Raw genomic sequence first — 15,979 nt, forward strand, 5'->3', positions numbered from 1 at the left:
TCTGACAGAGGACTGCAAGTGGAGAGGCGGATAGAGGGGCAGAGGCAGGGGAGGTGGTGGGAGGTCCAGTGAGGGAGCGTTTGCAGGTTGCAAGGGTCACAGGCAAGGCCCAGTCGCTCCCAAGTATGCACAGCCTGGAGCCCAGCTCGCAGACCCAGGACGTCGTTCTCCGCAGCTTGGTAGACGCCTTCTTTCTCGGCTCTAGTCTGGCTGGGTAAATGTCTACAGCAAGCCCTCCGCTTAAGGGAGGCAGAAGGAGGCAGACTATTTCATAATAACTCTTCTCCAAGTCTTAAATATTGTTTTTCACAACTCCCTGCTTAGCCGTTTGTGGAAGAAGAGCTCATCCCACGGGATGGGGAGGGAGTGGGTGGGCAGCGGCTCTCAAGCCAGGGGCCCCAGACTGGCCCCAGTGCCGCGTGATGGAGTGACTGGCTGAGCCCCAGGCCCCCTCCGCCGGCCGCAGGCCGGTCTGGGGCTGCGGACCCAAGTGCCGCTCTTCCCCGCGGGGCACTGGCGCAGGCGGCGTCCCCAGGGAGGTGTGCGCGGGAGCGCCGGGGATGGGGGTGGACGGGCCTGGAGCCGGGACCTATTTCCACTCCCGTCCCAAGAGGACTCAAAGGAAAACAGTTCTCTTGATCATGGACGTGTTTTCATCTATAATTGGGAAATATGCAAATGAAAAGGCCCACATGGTCTGAAGGGGGCAAATCAAGCTCCCAGCGCGCGGCGCCGGGAACCGGCTCTTCCCCAGGGAGCCACGGAGGCGCGCGTCCCGCGCCGAGGGCGCCCTGGGCGGGACCGCGGCGCGGGCTCGTGGGTGGCGCGTTCGGGCCCGCAGCGGCAGCCGCCCGGGGGCGCCCCAGGCCCGGCCCCCGCCCCCTGCCGCCCGCCCTCCGGGCCGAGCCTCCGCGCCCGCGATGTCGCCGCGCTCGCCGCCGCCAGGCGCGCTGGTCTGCCCGGTCGCCCGGGCGCGGGGCGCGCCGCCCCCCGCAGCCACCCCTCTTTCCCAGGCTTGGTCCTGCGGCCCGCAGCTGGGCCGGGGTAGAGCGGCCGCTTTGTTCCCGCCGCCCGACGGCGCGGGGCTCTGCAGAGGCGGAAGCCAGGCGCTCGCCATGCCCCAGTGCGGACTCCCCGCGCGTCCAGTCTCGCCGCGCCGGCTGGGCCCCCGGGCCTTCCCGCGCTGAGTGCCCGAGTCCGCCCCCTCCGCAGCCGTTCGCCGCCCGCCGCCGCCGCAGTACAAGCCGGCTCCCCGCCCCCGCCCCCCCGCGCCGCCGCCGCCGCCGCAGGAGAGGGAGGGAGGCGGAGGGAGGGAGGCGGCGGGCCCAGCCCAGAGCCCGTCCCGGGCGCCGCGGAGCGAGCTCCGGCCGCGGCGGCAGCGCCATCCCGGGCCGCTGGCAGCCGCGCCACGCTCTCCGCGCCCGGAGCCGCCTTCGCCTTCCGGCGACCCCGCCGCAGCCCGCCCGCGGCGCGCACGGACGCTGTCCCCTTTGCGAAGCAGAGACCCCTTCCCCTTCTCGGGGGGTCTCACCGCCGGGATCGCCGAACGCCAGGGGTCCGGGAGGCGGGGACGGAAGCGCCGTGACCCGCCATGGCTCAAGCGGCCAAACAGCTGAAGAAAATCAAAGACATCGAGGCGCAGGCCCTCCAGGAGCAGAAGGAGAAGGAGGAATCCAACAGGAAGCGGAGAAACCGCTCCCGTGACCGAAAGAAGAAGGTAGGTAGGGGCGGCGGCGAAAGCCTCGCGGCCGCCGCGCCTCAAAGTGGCTGCTGGGGGCAGGGGCCGGGCGGCCCGGGACACGGTGGGGCGCGGGGCCCGGTGCGGCGGAGTTGGAGGCACCCGAGCGGGGAGGGCTCGGCGGGCGCAGAGGAGGGACAGAGGCTTCTGCGCGGCCGGAAAGGGGACAGGGCGGGAGGTTGGAAGGGCAGAACTGGTGGCCGGGAGGCTGACGGCGCGCAAAAGCCGCCGGCCCGCCGCCCGCGGAGACCTTTCAGCACCTTGGACAGCGCCCGGCGGGCCCACGGGAATCTGGGACCAACTTTCCTGTCCTTGGCTGCTGGCTGCGGGTGGTGGGCTGCCCTGCGCCGCCCCGCCGGCTTTCCAGGAGACCTGGTTTGGGTAAACGCGGCTCCAGGCTGTGGTGGGGGGGGGCCGGGGGGGGAAGCTCTGCCCCGCGCCGTCCCCGGTGACCCACTCTGGCGCGGAGAGCGTCTTTCCCAGGTGTCTCTGAACGAAAGTGGGGCTCCTGCCCTTCCTTGACCCTTCTCAGGGTGCACTTTTCCTGACCCTCCGGATCTGGTAGCAGAAAAGAAGGTGCTTTCTTCTTTCCCTGGGACATTTGGCAGCATCTTACGCTCAGGTCACTCAAAATGAGCCACCTATGGCAGGGAGAGGAAGTTCCTTTGGAAGCCAGGCACGGGTGCTCCAGCCTGGCCCAGAGGCCTGGTCAGAGATCAGCTCTGCCCATGGGCAGGTATTCTGGGCATTTCTGTGTCGGAGTGCCGAGACAAGATAGGCCCACAAAGACCCAGACCCGGAGAGGGAACTGTTGCTGCTTTTAGCCCTTCCTTTTCGGGTCTGGGGTCCTCTTACCCCTGATCAAAGCACCTTGAGAAGCACCTTAGGTTAGAATCACCTTTGATGGTGAAGGGAGGGTGACAGCAGTCAGGGCGTCTTAGAGCCGTGGAGGAGGCCAAGAGTATGTGGATGTAATTCTGGGAATCGGAGATGCTGAACTCCGGCTTCAGGAGAGCCATTTTCACCCGAAGAAGTCGTCGATGTGGGGCCCAGTCTGCAGGGCTCCCTGGCAGGGAGTGGGGCCCCTCGGGCTTCCAGGGAGAGGCTCTGGCCTTTGCTGAGAAGTAAACATGTTTTCTTTCCCTGAAACTGTCTTATTCTGAGAAAGAAGTTTGGAGCCTATGGCTGGCAGCAGAGTGTTGGTGAGCAAGCTGCCTGTGGACCACACACCCCTTGACAGTTGGTCAGCAGACCAACATCCAGTCTGTTCCTAGAGATGTTCTCTGATTTCAAAGGAAGTAACCCACACTCTCTAGGCTTTCCTGTACCCTTCAGAGACCGACGTCCCCACCTCTCTTGAGGGATTGCCATCTTGTGTGGAAATAGTAATTTCACAAAGGCACCACCCCTTTGGAGGACCAAAAAGGGGCCTTTCCCAAACCGATGGTGAATCAGAGTTTGGGTTGGTGCCGCCAAGAGAGAGAATCTCTGCAGGTCCCTCAGCTGGGGTCTAAAATACCAGAACCCATCTTGTGAGTCAGGCAGGGGAAGTCTGGCTCTACGTGGCGATGCTCACCCACTTTCTTGGCGTGAATGTAAACTTCTTCTTGGGAAGGAGTGCTCCGTGTTTCCATTCCTGCCTCCTGCTTTTGGAGCCAAGGTGCGCCTCTTCGAGCTGCTCACTCAGTGTTCTCAACCATCTCTCTCTCCCAAACTTCCTCCTTGCCACTCCTGACACCATAAATCATTTTTTGAAAATAGTCAAAAAGCCCTCTCCCTCCCCCTCTCCTGTGATTCTTTTCCATTCTGCAAAAAGTCCCTTTAATATAACTCTGAATTCTGAATATGTATAACACACCCATATAAAAGTGGAGATTGCAATATTCTTTTTGCTGCTTTGGTCTTAATGTTTACATTTGTGGTAAACCTCATTTCTCTCTTTTTTTTTGGTGATAGATGATAATATTTAACATATTCTGCCCTCCAATGGTGTTATCTTGTTTTACTAGCCGTTTGCAGCATACTGCGTCAGTAAGCGTTGAAAAATCTTCCATTCAGATTTTCATTATTTTATGCAGTATCCTGGGTGCTATGATTAATACAACGATAAGGAAATCTTCATTTAAAGTGATAGCAATGACGCAAACTCTTAGGACTGATTCTTGGGTGCGGGGCAGATGGTATGGGGTGGGATGTAGGGATGCTTTGTCCATATTTTGTAAGGGCTGTGACTTTTCTCAGCCATTGGGATGATCTTGAGGGTCATCTCAGAGAATAGAGTTAAAATTTATAGCAAAATCGAAAATCACAAGTAGGTGGAAGGCTCTTGAGGGAAAGGTAAGAGAGGCAGTGCAGAAAGGAGCCTTTGAAGAAAGCTTACACAGGGCCTGGGAGGCAGAGGGCATAGGGCTAACTCGAAGGTTCATATAAGGTGAAGTCTAACTAAGCCATTTTTCACGAATGAGACAATTTTTCAAGGTGAAGTGTATTAAAATCAGGCAGCTGAGGAGTTTACAGCTGCTCACACAGACTGCAGGGTGTGTGGAACCAGCTTCCATTTCTTATACCAGCATGCAGAAGGAACTTCATACACACAGACAACATTTTATTCCCAGATACTGGCCTCTTGTGTGGATGGATAGCTGAGGCAAGGGCATTCTGAATTTACTCAAAGGAAAGGTGTTTGTCCCAGGGCTAACCTACTTACCAGGGACTGACTGAGCAGAACCGCATCTCTCCCGTTTGTAGCAATAACCGCGGTTGTAACTTTGGCGACGGTTGCAGTTTTTACAGTTGATGATACTGTGTGGGAAGGCGCTTGCTAAGGGGTGCTGTGTGTGGGGGGTGGAGGAGGCTGGTGTTGTGACGCACTGGCTGACACAGATAGAAGCCACCTCGACACAGGGAACTGAGCTAAACTCTGGAGCTCTAACAGTGCCTGCTTCTCATGGGGTTTCCATTCAGTGCTGTGCGTGTGCAGCACCGATCTCAGCAGGCACCTGCGATTGAAGCTGCAGCTGAAAAAAATCCAGCGTTTATGATATTTACTGATAAGTCCCCCTGCTTTTGAAGGTTGAAATGGAAATAAATTGCAAAGGATGTGTAAAGCAGGCATTTGCATTAAGGGTGACAGCTTTCGAGGACTGAGGGAGCCTTAGGCATAAGAATGTGTGTGCTTTTTATGTTTACCCAGAGCTTGAGGGTAGGAAGAGAGGAGGACCGCGAGGTGGGAGGAAAAGTGAGACAGAGGATGGAAGAGGGGAGAATTCATGGAAGGAGAGTGGATAGGGAGAGAGGAGGGCTGACGCCTTGGCCCTGAGTGACAGGCTCACACTAAGCCTGCACCGTGAGACCCCAGGGTAGTGTTTACTCAGCTCTCTCTTTGTCCCCAGTTATGTTCACCTACTTCGTCCTCTGATGGTGAAAGAAAAGATCATGTCCTATTCATGGCTGAGTACCTGACACCTAGCTCGGTATCTGACACAAGTGGCAGGCAGTGGATGTTTGCGGAGTGAATGGTTGAATGAGTGAATTAATGTAATATTCATCTCTGCTTGCGCAGATGTCTTGGTTGCAGGCATGTGTTCCGATGAACAATACACCCTTTGACTGATTGTCTTTTGGGGGCATCTGGAGAAAGCTTGATATTTTTTTCCTTTTCTAATCATTTGCAAAGCAACAGAGATTTGTAGGCAGGCAGTGGAAACATCTAATCTTTTGGTGCAGTGAATTCCACCACTGAGCGTGTAGTTAGCTCCTTGCAGGGTCTCTGCTGCACTAAATGTCAAGTGGTTTTAGACATTTGTAACAGCAGTGTTTGCACAGGGTCCCAAGAGCCAGGCACTCATAAGGAGGGATGGTGGAAGAATGCAGGAAGAGAGAAAAGAAAGCCCAGAAGTGGAGAGTGGCCTCTGCCACTTAGCGGTGCAGGCAGCTCTGTTGGTCTTTCCAGTCTACGCAGCAGTAACAGAAGAGCCCGCAGCCTTCCACTCTCAGCAGGAGGAGACCCTGCTCCTGCACAGCAGAGGGGTTTTTTGTTGATCCAGTGATTGGCATCACAGGGGAGATTTGGGTTGGGGGGCACCTGCGTGAGACTGGAGGGTTGACAAGGAGGCTTGCTGGGTCTAGAGGTGGGGAAAGCGGGATGGAGGGAAGGGAGTTAAGCATTAGAATCGTGTTGGCCCATGGCTGTCATTTGCAGAGGGCCTCACATTTCAACTTCTGCTGTTACCTCCAAAAGGGTTTATAAATTCAGTCCAAGAGATCACTGACAGAATTGAGAGAGAACAGTGCTCATCACACATCTTTAACCTGGGTCCTGTTGCTAAACCATTTCACTAATATATGTTCTGGCATGAATGTACATTTGTATGTAGAAACTCAATTTGGCTTTTGGTTAGCATACTTATGTTGTATTGCATGTGAATTAGAGTGTTCGTTTCTTTGTTGCAAGCCTTTAAAACATATACCACACCTTTGGTATCTCTGCTTTGGCATTCCTTATTTTAGTACCTTGGTAGCCTCAAGAAATGGAGGTGGGCCTGCCTCTTTGGAGCTCTGGGAGGCGCTGGCAGTGGCTGAAGATGTGGGAATTTTCCCAGCCTGCCTCCTGTCCATTTTTCCGTCCAGCTCCTCCCTCCCTGCTGCAGAGGTAGCAGCGGTGGGGGCTGTTCCCAGGAGCTCGCCTCACTTCCCAGCCAGGGCTAGACCAGAAGAGCAGGGTCTGAGAGCCGAGATGTTATACTCTGAAATTTGGCTGCTGCTCCACCTCTGTGAGGGCCAGCTGTGAGGAGGAAGTGATGCGCAAACCATCTAGTGCTGGACTATCTCAGAGCAGGTGCGGCAGCAGCCGAAATTCAGAGCCTGGAGCAAGCCACCTCCCTGGGCAGGGGACCTGAGCCAGCCTCCAGTGTCTTCTTGTTTCTTTGGCTCACCCCAGCAAAGGCTGCTGGCTCACCAGTTCTGCTCCTCTCCTCTCAATGTGGCAATGCTTAAAAAACAAAAACAAAAAGCAAACCCATCCAAGGCTTCTTCCCTGTTTTTGCAAAACAAATGAGCAAGCAGTGGCAAGTGTTTCCTATGTGTGGGTCCTCTTTCTTCATCTGTGTTAGCTGGCCCCTGTGTCTGCTGTGGCAACGCCTTTGTATAGGCGATCCTGTCATTGATTTCTTCCTCCTTCAATGTCAAAGCCCATCACTGTCACCTGCAAGAAACCTTTCATAGCTGCCCCCTCCCTACCCCTACCCCTTCGCTCTCTGCACTTCCCATGCATACACACATGCACACACACAAGTTCTTGTTTTATCTTTTCTACTAAATTACAAGTGCTTTGAAGCCAACACTTGAATCTTTGTATGTAACCATTCACTACATATGTATGGCTTGAATTGATTGAAAAGCTACATTTAACTAGTACATGTGTTTTTCTTAGTTGTTCTTTTGGATTTTGAGAGAGCCAGTACCCCTAAAGAATTGGTACCAAGTAAATCTATTGTTTCTCCCCACCTTGAATTATTCTGACTGAAATAAAATGAGTGGTCATTTTTTTTTCTTTTCTTTTTTTGAGATGGAGTCTCACTCTGTCACCCAGGTTGGAGTGCAGTGGTACAATCTTGGCTTACTGCAATCTCCGCCTCCCAAGTTCAAATGATTCTCCTGCCTCAGCCTCCTGAGTAGGTAGGATTACAGGCATGCGCCACCACACTCAGCAAATTTTCGTGTCTTTAGTAGAGATTGCATTTCACCATATTGGCCAGGCTGTTCTCAAACTCCTGACTTTAGGCGATCCACCTGCCTTGGCCTCCCAAAGTGCTGGGATTACAGTCGTGGGCCATCGCACCGGAACCCCGGCCAATGTTTGTTTGAGAAAGGCAAATCAGCTTTGCCTGGCTCTCTATCTCCATTTCTGGTTCTTGAAAAGCTCAAAGTCCACCTCCTACGGAATGCTAGGCTTGGGGTGGGCTGCCCGGGTCCCAGTTTGAGCTTTTACATGTTTCAGCTATGCATGAATAAGCCTCTGAATTTCTTCCAGCTTCAGTTTGCTCATCTGTAAAATAGGGATGAGGATCAAATGAGATAATAAATGAGAGTGTGCTTTGTAAAATTTTAAACTCCCATATGTTTAAGGGATTATAGCTGATAACATAATGATTATTCATAAAGTTATTCTTTCTAATAAATCCTCTACCAAAGTTCACGCCTTTCATTCCAGTGGCATGGTAAAGTGTTGAGGTTTGCCGAGGAAGGCCAGCTTGTTATTCTCTCAGTATTGGGAAATGAGGAAAGGATACTTTATATCATATCTTCATTTCATTTTCAGGAAAAAAAAAGGAATTTTCTATTTGGACAGGATTTTTTATTGTAGACCTGCTCAGTAATCTGCATGGGTTCAGTCGATAACTTCCAGGTGGTCTTGGATACTTACAAGCTTTATTGAAGTCCTGTGTGGCATCTGTGCTGTCTATCAGAGGGGAACATAAAAGGGCTTCCTAACTTTGCTGAGAATCCTATGGCTGTTAGATCCATGGGTAGTAAATCTGGGTGTGAACATTATCACAGATAATGGAACGTGTGCTGCCGTGGGGAGACCAGACTCCTCTGGTGGAGACTCTTTGGATCTTAGGTGTACAAAGCACAGCACATTCTCCAAGAAATGAAAACTTGCATTGGAGACACGAAAAGTGAAAGCAAAGACTTAATGGCCAGCCAATTAAAATAAAGAGAGCACCATTTTTTTTCCTTCTCATTTGCTTCCAGTGTGACTGGATTCTTTTCCTCAAAGATTTCCCTGTGTTTTCACTAAGGAAATAGTATGTGTCCAGTTGCTTTTGCATCCATTGGCGAGCACTGACAATGATACTGCCAAAAAAGTTCTTTATCAAGGGAGGTGCCTGCACTTATTGGGGGTCTCTAGTGTTCCACATGCATGGCATGCATTGTCACACTCTGTCACCCAATAGGTTGGTAAACCCAGAGCTCGGGCTCTAACCCAGATGCACCTGACTCTAAAGCTTATTCACAGCCCATGGCACTGGGCTACCTCCCCAGGTATTGGTTGCACCCTTAGGATATTCAAAGCTATTTTAGGCACTGAGAGAAGAGTCAAAGCTGAAGATATCTTTCCTTCCCTGTCTGGGCGCAGTGGCTCATGCCTGTAATCCCTGCACTTTGGGAGCCGAGATGGGAGGAACACTTGAGGCCAGGTTCAAGACCAGCCTGGGCAATACGGTGAGACCCAGTCTCCGCAAAAAAATTAAAAAACTGAAGATATTTTTCCTTCTTTGAAGGGAAGGACTTACAAATCAGTGGTAAAGCTGCCAGAGGTGGAAGTATCCTTAGGCAGAGGATGGAAAGTGTAGGGCAAAGCCTGTGGCCTCTGGTCCTAGTAGGAATGTGGGTGTCCAAGGCCCCTCTGAATGTCTTGGAGCTGAGGGCCCCATCTGGCCCCCGAGGTTAATATAAGAGTGCAGATGAGGCCGGGTGCGGTGGCTCACGCTTGTAATCCTAGCATTTTGGGAGGCCGGGGTGGGTGGATCACCTGAGGTCAGGAGTTCAAGACCAGCCTGGCCGTCATGGTGAAACCCCATCTTAAAAAAAAAAAAATTAAAAAAAAAAAAAAAGAGTGCTGACGAAACAGTAGGTGAAAATGGAGTCCTGGGGTTTCTGCTTTATATCTGGCTAGTCTGTTTCGTAACAGGTTAACTTTCCCCTTAACTTCAGTTTGGAGATTTTCTGTTTATCACATCGTCAAGTCAACATCTTCTCTCTATAATCACTTCATAATGTGCAGAGGCTAGTCAACACGGAGGGATGGCATTTCTGCCATGATTGTCTGTTTTTCCTGTTATCTGGGACTCTAGCTTTTTATGTGGATGCTTCTCAGGCCTGTCCCAGACGGAGCTGGGCCTGGAGATGATGTGATGAGGATGTTGTGAACGGATGAGCTCTTGCCCAGCAGCTCTCTCCTGGCTCTTGCAGCTCCATGGTTCTGTCGCCTACCCCTAAGAAGTTGGGTGATCCAATGTGCAATATCAGATTTGCATACAAACATACATATGTAAGCGTGTATATGGGTGTGTACATATGGTGAGATACCAACCGGGGCCCCTTCTTGACTTGGCATTTGGGCAGTTAGTTGGTGCCTTCCATTGAGCTTGGGAAAGAGGAGGGGGAACGGGTTAGGAGGAAGATAGTGAGTCCTTCTTGGCATGTGGCGTAGGTGGCTTCCTGGGGCTCTTGCCTCATAGTGGGAGAGAGCTCATAGAAAACGTCCTCAACAGCAGGGGCAGCTGCCGGGCTTGTGGTGGGAGGAGCTGGCAGTCGGCTCAAGTCTGTGCCCTCCAGCAAGGCCCTGGAACACAGAGCTTCTAAGCATTGGCTTTAAGTATGACACATACACAAAAGCAAGCTGACAGGGTGTTAGGATAGCTAAGGACGCTGATGGCTCCCACTGGCTGGAGGTGGGCTCGGGGAGCAGGACCCAGCCACTCTTAAAGATAGGACTTTGGTGCAATCACCCATGTAGTGACATATTCTACATTCACTAAAAACATGCTTACAATGTTTTGAAGAATAGACTTTAATTGAAAATAAGAATATGCTTTAGTTGTTGTGTTATGTTCACTTTCAATTGACACAACATACACTTGTATATAAAATATACATGAAATAGACCAGGAAGACTCAAGGCCAGAGTAGCCAGGTGACATGTTATCAGACAGGGAAATACATACTGTGTGAGCAGTGGTCATCTATGTCATGTGTGTTTCTGGGTGATTAAATTTATTTTTTATTCTTTTCTGCATTTTTAATAATTGTTCGAAATAAGCTGGGTGCAGTGGCTCATGCTTGTAATCTCAGCACTTTGGGAGGCCAGGGCAGGAGGATTGCTTGAGGCCAGGAAGCTCAAGATCAGCCTGGGCAACATAGCGAGACCCCGTCTCTACAAAAACTAAGAAAATTTAAGAAAATAAGCCAGGTGTGGTGGCATGCCTGTTGTCCCGCCTACTCGGGTGGCTGAGGCAGGAGATTCGCTTGAGCCCAGGGGAGTTTGAGACAGCAGTGAGCTCTGATGGTGCCACTGCACTCTGGCTTGGGTGACAGAGTGAGACCCTGTCTCTAAAAAGAAAAGGAAAGATAAGAAGAAAAGAAAAACATTGTTAAAAATAAACAAGTTCTTGAGATACAGAAAGAAAAAGCAGAGAACGCCCTAAGAGGGTAGCTGCCTGTGTGTCTTCTGGAGATGAAATCTGGAATTTATAGCTGCTGCCACACCCTCAGTAAAGGATTCCAAGGTGCTGTGGCCCAGAGCCAAGTAGGTAACGGAATGTGCTGGCTTGAAGTGGAGCTGAAGCGTGGCCCCTGGGAGCCTGGGCAGTTGGGTCTTGGCATGTGAAGCCTTCCATTGTAAACCAACTTGAAAATGTGTGTGTGTTGGGTCTAATACTCTCTTCTGCAGCCAGGGGGATCTTCCAAAAATGCAAATCAGATCCTGACACTCCCTCCTTTCAATCCTTCAGTGGATTCCTAATTGCCCTTAGAATGAAGTCCAGGCTGGTTCACAGGACTTCTTCCCTGTCACCCCGTAAATCTACTCCCTAGCTGCCTCTCGTGTCTTATCGCTGTGTTTCCTGCATCCTGCACTGGGCTGTACACTGATACTTGGAAATAGGTGCTTTCACTTGCTTTTAGATCTTCCTGTGTGCTGCATTCTTGGCCTCCAGCATCAACGTCAAGTCCTCCATCAGAACGCAATGGAAACATTGCCTCCTCCCGAGTCCTAGATGAGATTGAGGCCCCCTGTCCCATACTATTCCAGCATGCCCTTGGGCAAGGGGGCCAGAGCTTCAGCAGGCTTTAGCGTGCATCAGGAGGTCACTGGTGAAATCGAAGCAGTAATGAAGAGCTGTGGCCTGTGGAGTGAGATGGAGTCAGGTGTATACTAGCTGGCTTTGAGCAAGTTGCCTAGTAGTGCTCCCTGAGTCTCAGTTTTGTCATCTTAAAGTGGAGAAAATAATACCCACCCCACAGCCATGCAGCGCTGTTGGGAGGACTAAATGACTTAATATATGGAAAGTACCTGGCATATAGTAAGCACTTGATAAATGCCAGGGCAATGCCTCAGCTCCCACCCATACCCACCTTGGAGCTGCCCATAAAATCCAAGACACGAGCATTAGCAGGCTGTGGACCTGGGCGTGGGTGGCAGAGAGAAACACGTCTGCACCTGAGCCCTGAATGGATGAATAGATGAAGACTTAAAAAATGTGGTCTTTGGAGTTTTCCTCTTTAATCCTGAATGAGACTTAGAAAGTCTCATTCCTCTTTAATCCTGAATGAGACTTACAAAGTCCCACTTGGCTAAATTCTCAGCTTGTATTTATTAATTTAAATACAGGCTGGGCTCAGTGGCTCCCTCCTGTAATCCCAGCACTTTGGGAGGCCAAGGCGGGCAGATCACGAGGTCAGGAGTTTGAGACCATCCTGGCCAACATGGTGAAACCCTGTCTCTGCTTAAAAAAATACAAACAATTAGCTGGGCATGGTGGCACATGCCTGTAATCCCAGCTACTTGGGAGGCTAAGGCAGGAGAATCGCTTGAACCCGGGAGGCAGAAGTTGCAGTGAGCAGAGATTGCACCACTGTACTCCAGCCTGGGTGGCAGAGCGAGACTCCATCTAAAAACAAACCAACCAACCCCAGATAAATATAGTGTTAGCCTTTCCAGAGATGGCTGTCAGTAAAATGCCAAGTAGCATTCAACTATTCAACTAGTATTGCTGTCAGTTTCTTTCTTTTATTTTCTTTTCTTTTTTTTTTTTTTGAGATGGAGTCCTGCTCTGTTGCCCAGGCTGGAGTGCAATGGCACAATCCCAGCTCACTGCAACCTCTGACTCCCAGGTTTAAGCAGTTCTCTTGCCTCAGCCTCCTGAGTAGTTGGGATTACAGCTGATCGCCACAATGCCTGGCTAATTTTTTTTTTTTTTTGTATTTTCATTAGAGATGGGGTTTCTCCATGTTGGTCAGGCTGGTCTCCAACTCCTGACTTCAGGTAATCCGCCCGCCTCAGCCTCCCAAAGTGCTGGGATTACAGGCTGCTGCAAGTTTCTTAAATGAGTTAGTAAAGACTTGGAAGAAATGTGAACCTGATCTGAAACTCAGAGCGAAGAATCAGAAACCTAAGTCAGGCAAGTCAGGCAAGTTGCAAAGTCTGAAACGTCTGTAGAGTTGCACTGAATCTATGGAGACAGTAGCTTCTCCTGTAGCATAGAGATTTGGGCAATTCATTGTAATGCCGCTTGCAAGCGCTGCTTTGGTTTCTGCCATTGACCACACTCTGGAGAGGAGACTGTTTCCCTGCTGATCTCAGGTTGCACAGTGCCGGTGATCAGGCAAGGCCCTTCCACAGCTTGTCTAGCCTGGAAAGCCTTGGGCAGGGACGCGTGTGATGGATCCAGCCAGCAAATTTCCTCTGAATCGGCATAGCACACAATGCAAGGGACCCAGAGCCTGTCTGCCGACACGGAGCAATATCTGGAAACTGGGGTGTTATTACCAAGTTCGTGAGCTGTTAACCTTAACTACAGTATCGGCTTTAGGCAGAGCAAACCATAGTCAAACTGTTTGTCTTTAAAAAAAATATATAGTCTTCTTGCCAGTCACATGTGTCACTTCATTCTTGAACACATCTACATTTGAAGGACCCCTGGACTGCAGCCGGTGTGGCTGAATGTTAGCATTTTAAACCCAGATGGCGATACCGCCCCACACAGGACTTACAAGACACAAATGGAAAAAAAGTACTTTATGGTTCTGCGCCGAGCACCATCATCAGTCTTCAGGAAGAACTTTTAAGGCTAGCTCCAGTGAACTCACCGTCCTCACTGCTGCTGGAGTCTCCACTGCATCCTTGCCTCCTCCAGTCCCTGCCTCCTTCGTCTTGAAGGGAGGGCCCCCTTTTTTTCAAACACAAATGTGATAGTTTGTCACTTTCCTTCCTAAAACCCTTCGGTTGCTTTCCACTGCCTTGAGGGTGAAGTCAGACCCTTCCCCACTGCCGACTGCTGCACCTCACCCCTCCCCAACCCTTCCCGCGTTCCTAGGATTTGCTGGGCTCCCTCGCTGCACATTATGCAGGCCACTCCCTCTCCGGAACTCAGCCTAATTCTCATTCATCCTTTGTTAGTCCGTTTATTTTTGAGACAAGGTCTCACTCTGTCTCCCAGGCTGGAGTGCAGTGGCATGATCACGGTTTACTGTAGCATTGAACTCCTGGGCTCAAACGATCCTCCCAACACAGCAGGCGTCCCTAAACTTTTTACACAGGGGGCCAGTTCACTGTCCCTCAGACCGTTGGAGGGCAGCCACATACTGTGCTCCTCTCACTGACCACCAATGAAAGAGGTGCCCCTTCCTGAAGTGCGGTGGGGGGCTGGATAAATGGCCTCAGGGGGCCACATGCGGCCCCCGGGCCGTAGTTTGGGGATGCCTGCAACACAGCCTCTAGGTAGCTAGTACTACAGGCATGTACCACCAAACCTGGATATTTTTAAAATTTTTTGTAGAGACAGTCTCACTTTGGTGCCCCAGCTGGTCTCCAGCTCCTGGGCTCAAGTGATCATCCTGCCTCGGCCTTCCAAAGCTCTGGGATTACAGATGTGAGCCTCTGTGCCTGGCCTCTACTCATCCTTTAAGCTTCGTCTCCTCCAGGAAGCTTCCCTGAGTCTGGGTCTGAGTTACTATGGAAGAAGTGACACGGACACTGGATGCGGTGGTGACCAGATCCCATCCCACTCTGCCACTGTATGTGAGCTGAGCGAGTTTCCCGGGCCCTTTAATGTAATGGCACCTTTATTATTTATTTATTTATTTGAGATGGAGTCTCACTCTGTTGCCTAGGCTGCAGTGCAATGGCGTGCTCTTGGCTCACTGAAACCTCTGCCTCCCAGGTTCAAGTGATTCTTGTGCCTCAGCCCCCCAAGTAGCTGGGACTACCGGCATGTGCCACCATGCCTGGCTCATTTTTTATTTTTGTAGAGACAAATTTTCACCATGTTGCCCAGGCTGGTCTTGAACTCCTGGCCTCACATAATCCGCCTCCCTTGGCCTCCCAAAGTGCTGGGATTGTAGGGGTGAGCCACCGCGCCCAGCCATAGTGGCACCTTTAATGAAGTCTAGAACAACTCAGGATATGGACTCCATGAGGAAATGAAACCAATGCATTCCCTGACATTAATTGAGCCTGAGAACAATCTGAGTCGTAGGAGTTTCTGCCACTCCCTCTGATTCATGGGCATTAACCGTGCTGCCATGGATGGAGAGAATCTGCCCTCGATAGAGAGCTGGGCTGAGTTCCAGTCCTTTTGACTCTCCTGTGTAGCTTTGGACACAGAGGCTCTCCTGCTTCTGAGCCTCTGTTTCTCTTCCTCCAAAATGAAGGATTAAGCTTAGAGGACTCTTAAGACCTTTCTGGGGAGCCAGGTGCTGTAGCTCAAGCCTGTAATCCCAGCTCTTTGGGGGGCCGAGGTGGGAAGGTGGCTTCAGCCCAGGAGTTCAAGACCAGCCTGGGCCACATAGGAAGGCCCTGTCTCTATGAAAAATTTAAAAATTAGCCAGGTGTGGTGGTGTGTGCCTGCATTCCCAACTACTCAGGAGGTTGAGGTGGGAGGATCACTTGAACCCAGGAGGTTGAGGCTGCAATGAACTAGGATTGTGCCATGAACTCTGGTCTAGCCTGGGCGACAGAGTCTAAAAAAAAAAGATGAGATCCTTCTTAGTGCCTGTGATTCTGTGATTATGTGGATTTACAAGGCCACAGGACAGAGTGGTTCCAGATGCCAAGTGGCTTACAAGGCCCAAGGTCGCTTGAAGGGAAATCTGGATGGGCGGTGGCACCAGACTGCAAGGCGTATGAGTGTGGACAGACATGCAAAAGACCGCCCCCCCATCAATGCCCCATTCCACCTGGCATCTCATTGTCCCCATGCTGACCCTGTCGTGGGCTGCTATGGGGAGGGGCCGTGCTGATGAAGTGCCTGGGGCCGCACGCGCTGTGGGAATGTGGGCTGTGCTCTTTGTTTTCAGAGCTGGCTTTTTGGATGTGTGTTTTCGAAGGCTGCCTTTCACTGAGCCTGTATAATCAGGCAACCCTGTGACTCTATAAACCTCTGGCTGAGGCCAGGGAGGAGGTGCCTCTTTCTGTTGGCCACAAAGAGTGACCTTGGGGAGGGCAGAGAGCACCTG

At 51.5% G+C, this 15,979-nt stretch overlaps 1 protein-coding gene across 4 annotated transcripts in view; it reads left to right on the top strand.

Moving 5' to 3' along the window:
* The first annotated feature begins 935 nt into the window (after positions 1-935).
* Positions 936-15,979, top strand: part of ANK1 (ankyrin 1) — a 249,618-nt gene continuing 234,574 nt past the window's right edge. For 3 of the 4 annotated variants that reach the window (XM_074383825.1, XM_074383830.1, XM_074383826.1), the window contains exon 1: positions 936-1,717. In XM_074383825.1, coding sequence (XP_074239926.1) covers positions 1,592-1,717 — 126 coding nt within the window. In that variant the 5' untranslated portion in view covers positions 936-1,591. The remainder of the gene's footprint in view (positions 1,718-15,979) is intronic. The other variant, XM_010330238.3, reaches the window with a different exon arrangement.

This window comes from Saimiri boliviensis, chromosome 13, assembly GCF_048565385.1.
Source record: "Saimiri boliviensis isolate mSaiBol1 chromosome 13, mSaiBol1.pri, whole genome shotgun sequence".
Lineage (NCBI taxonomy): Eukaryota > Metazoa > Chordata > Mammalia > Primates > Cebidae > Saimiri > Saimiri boliviensis.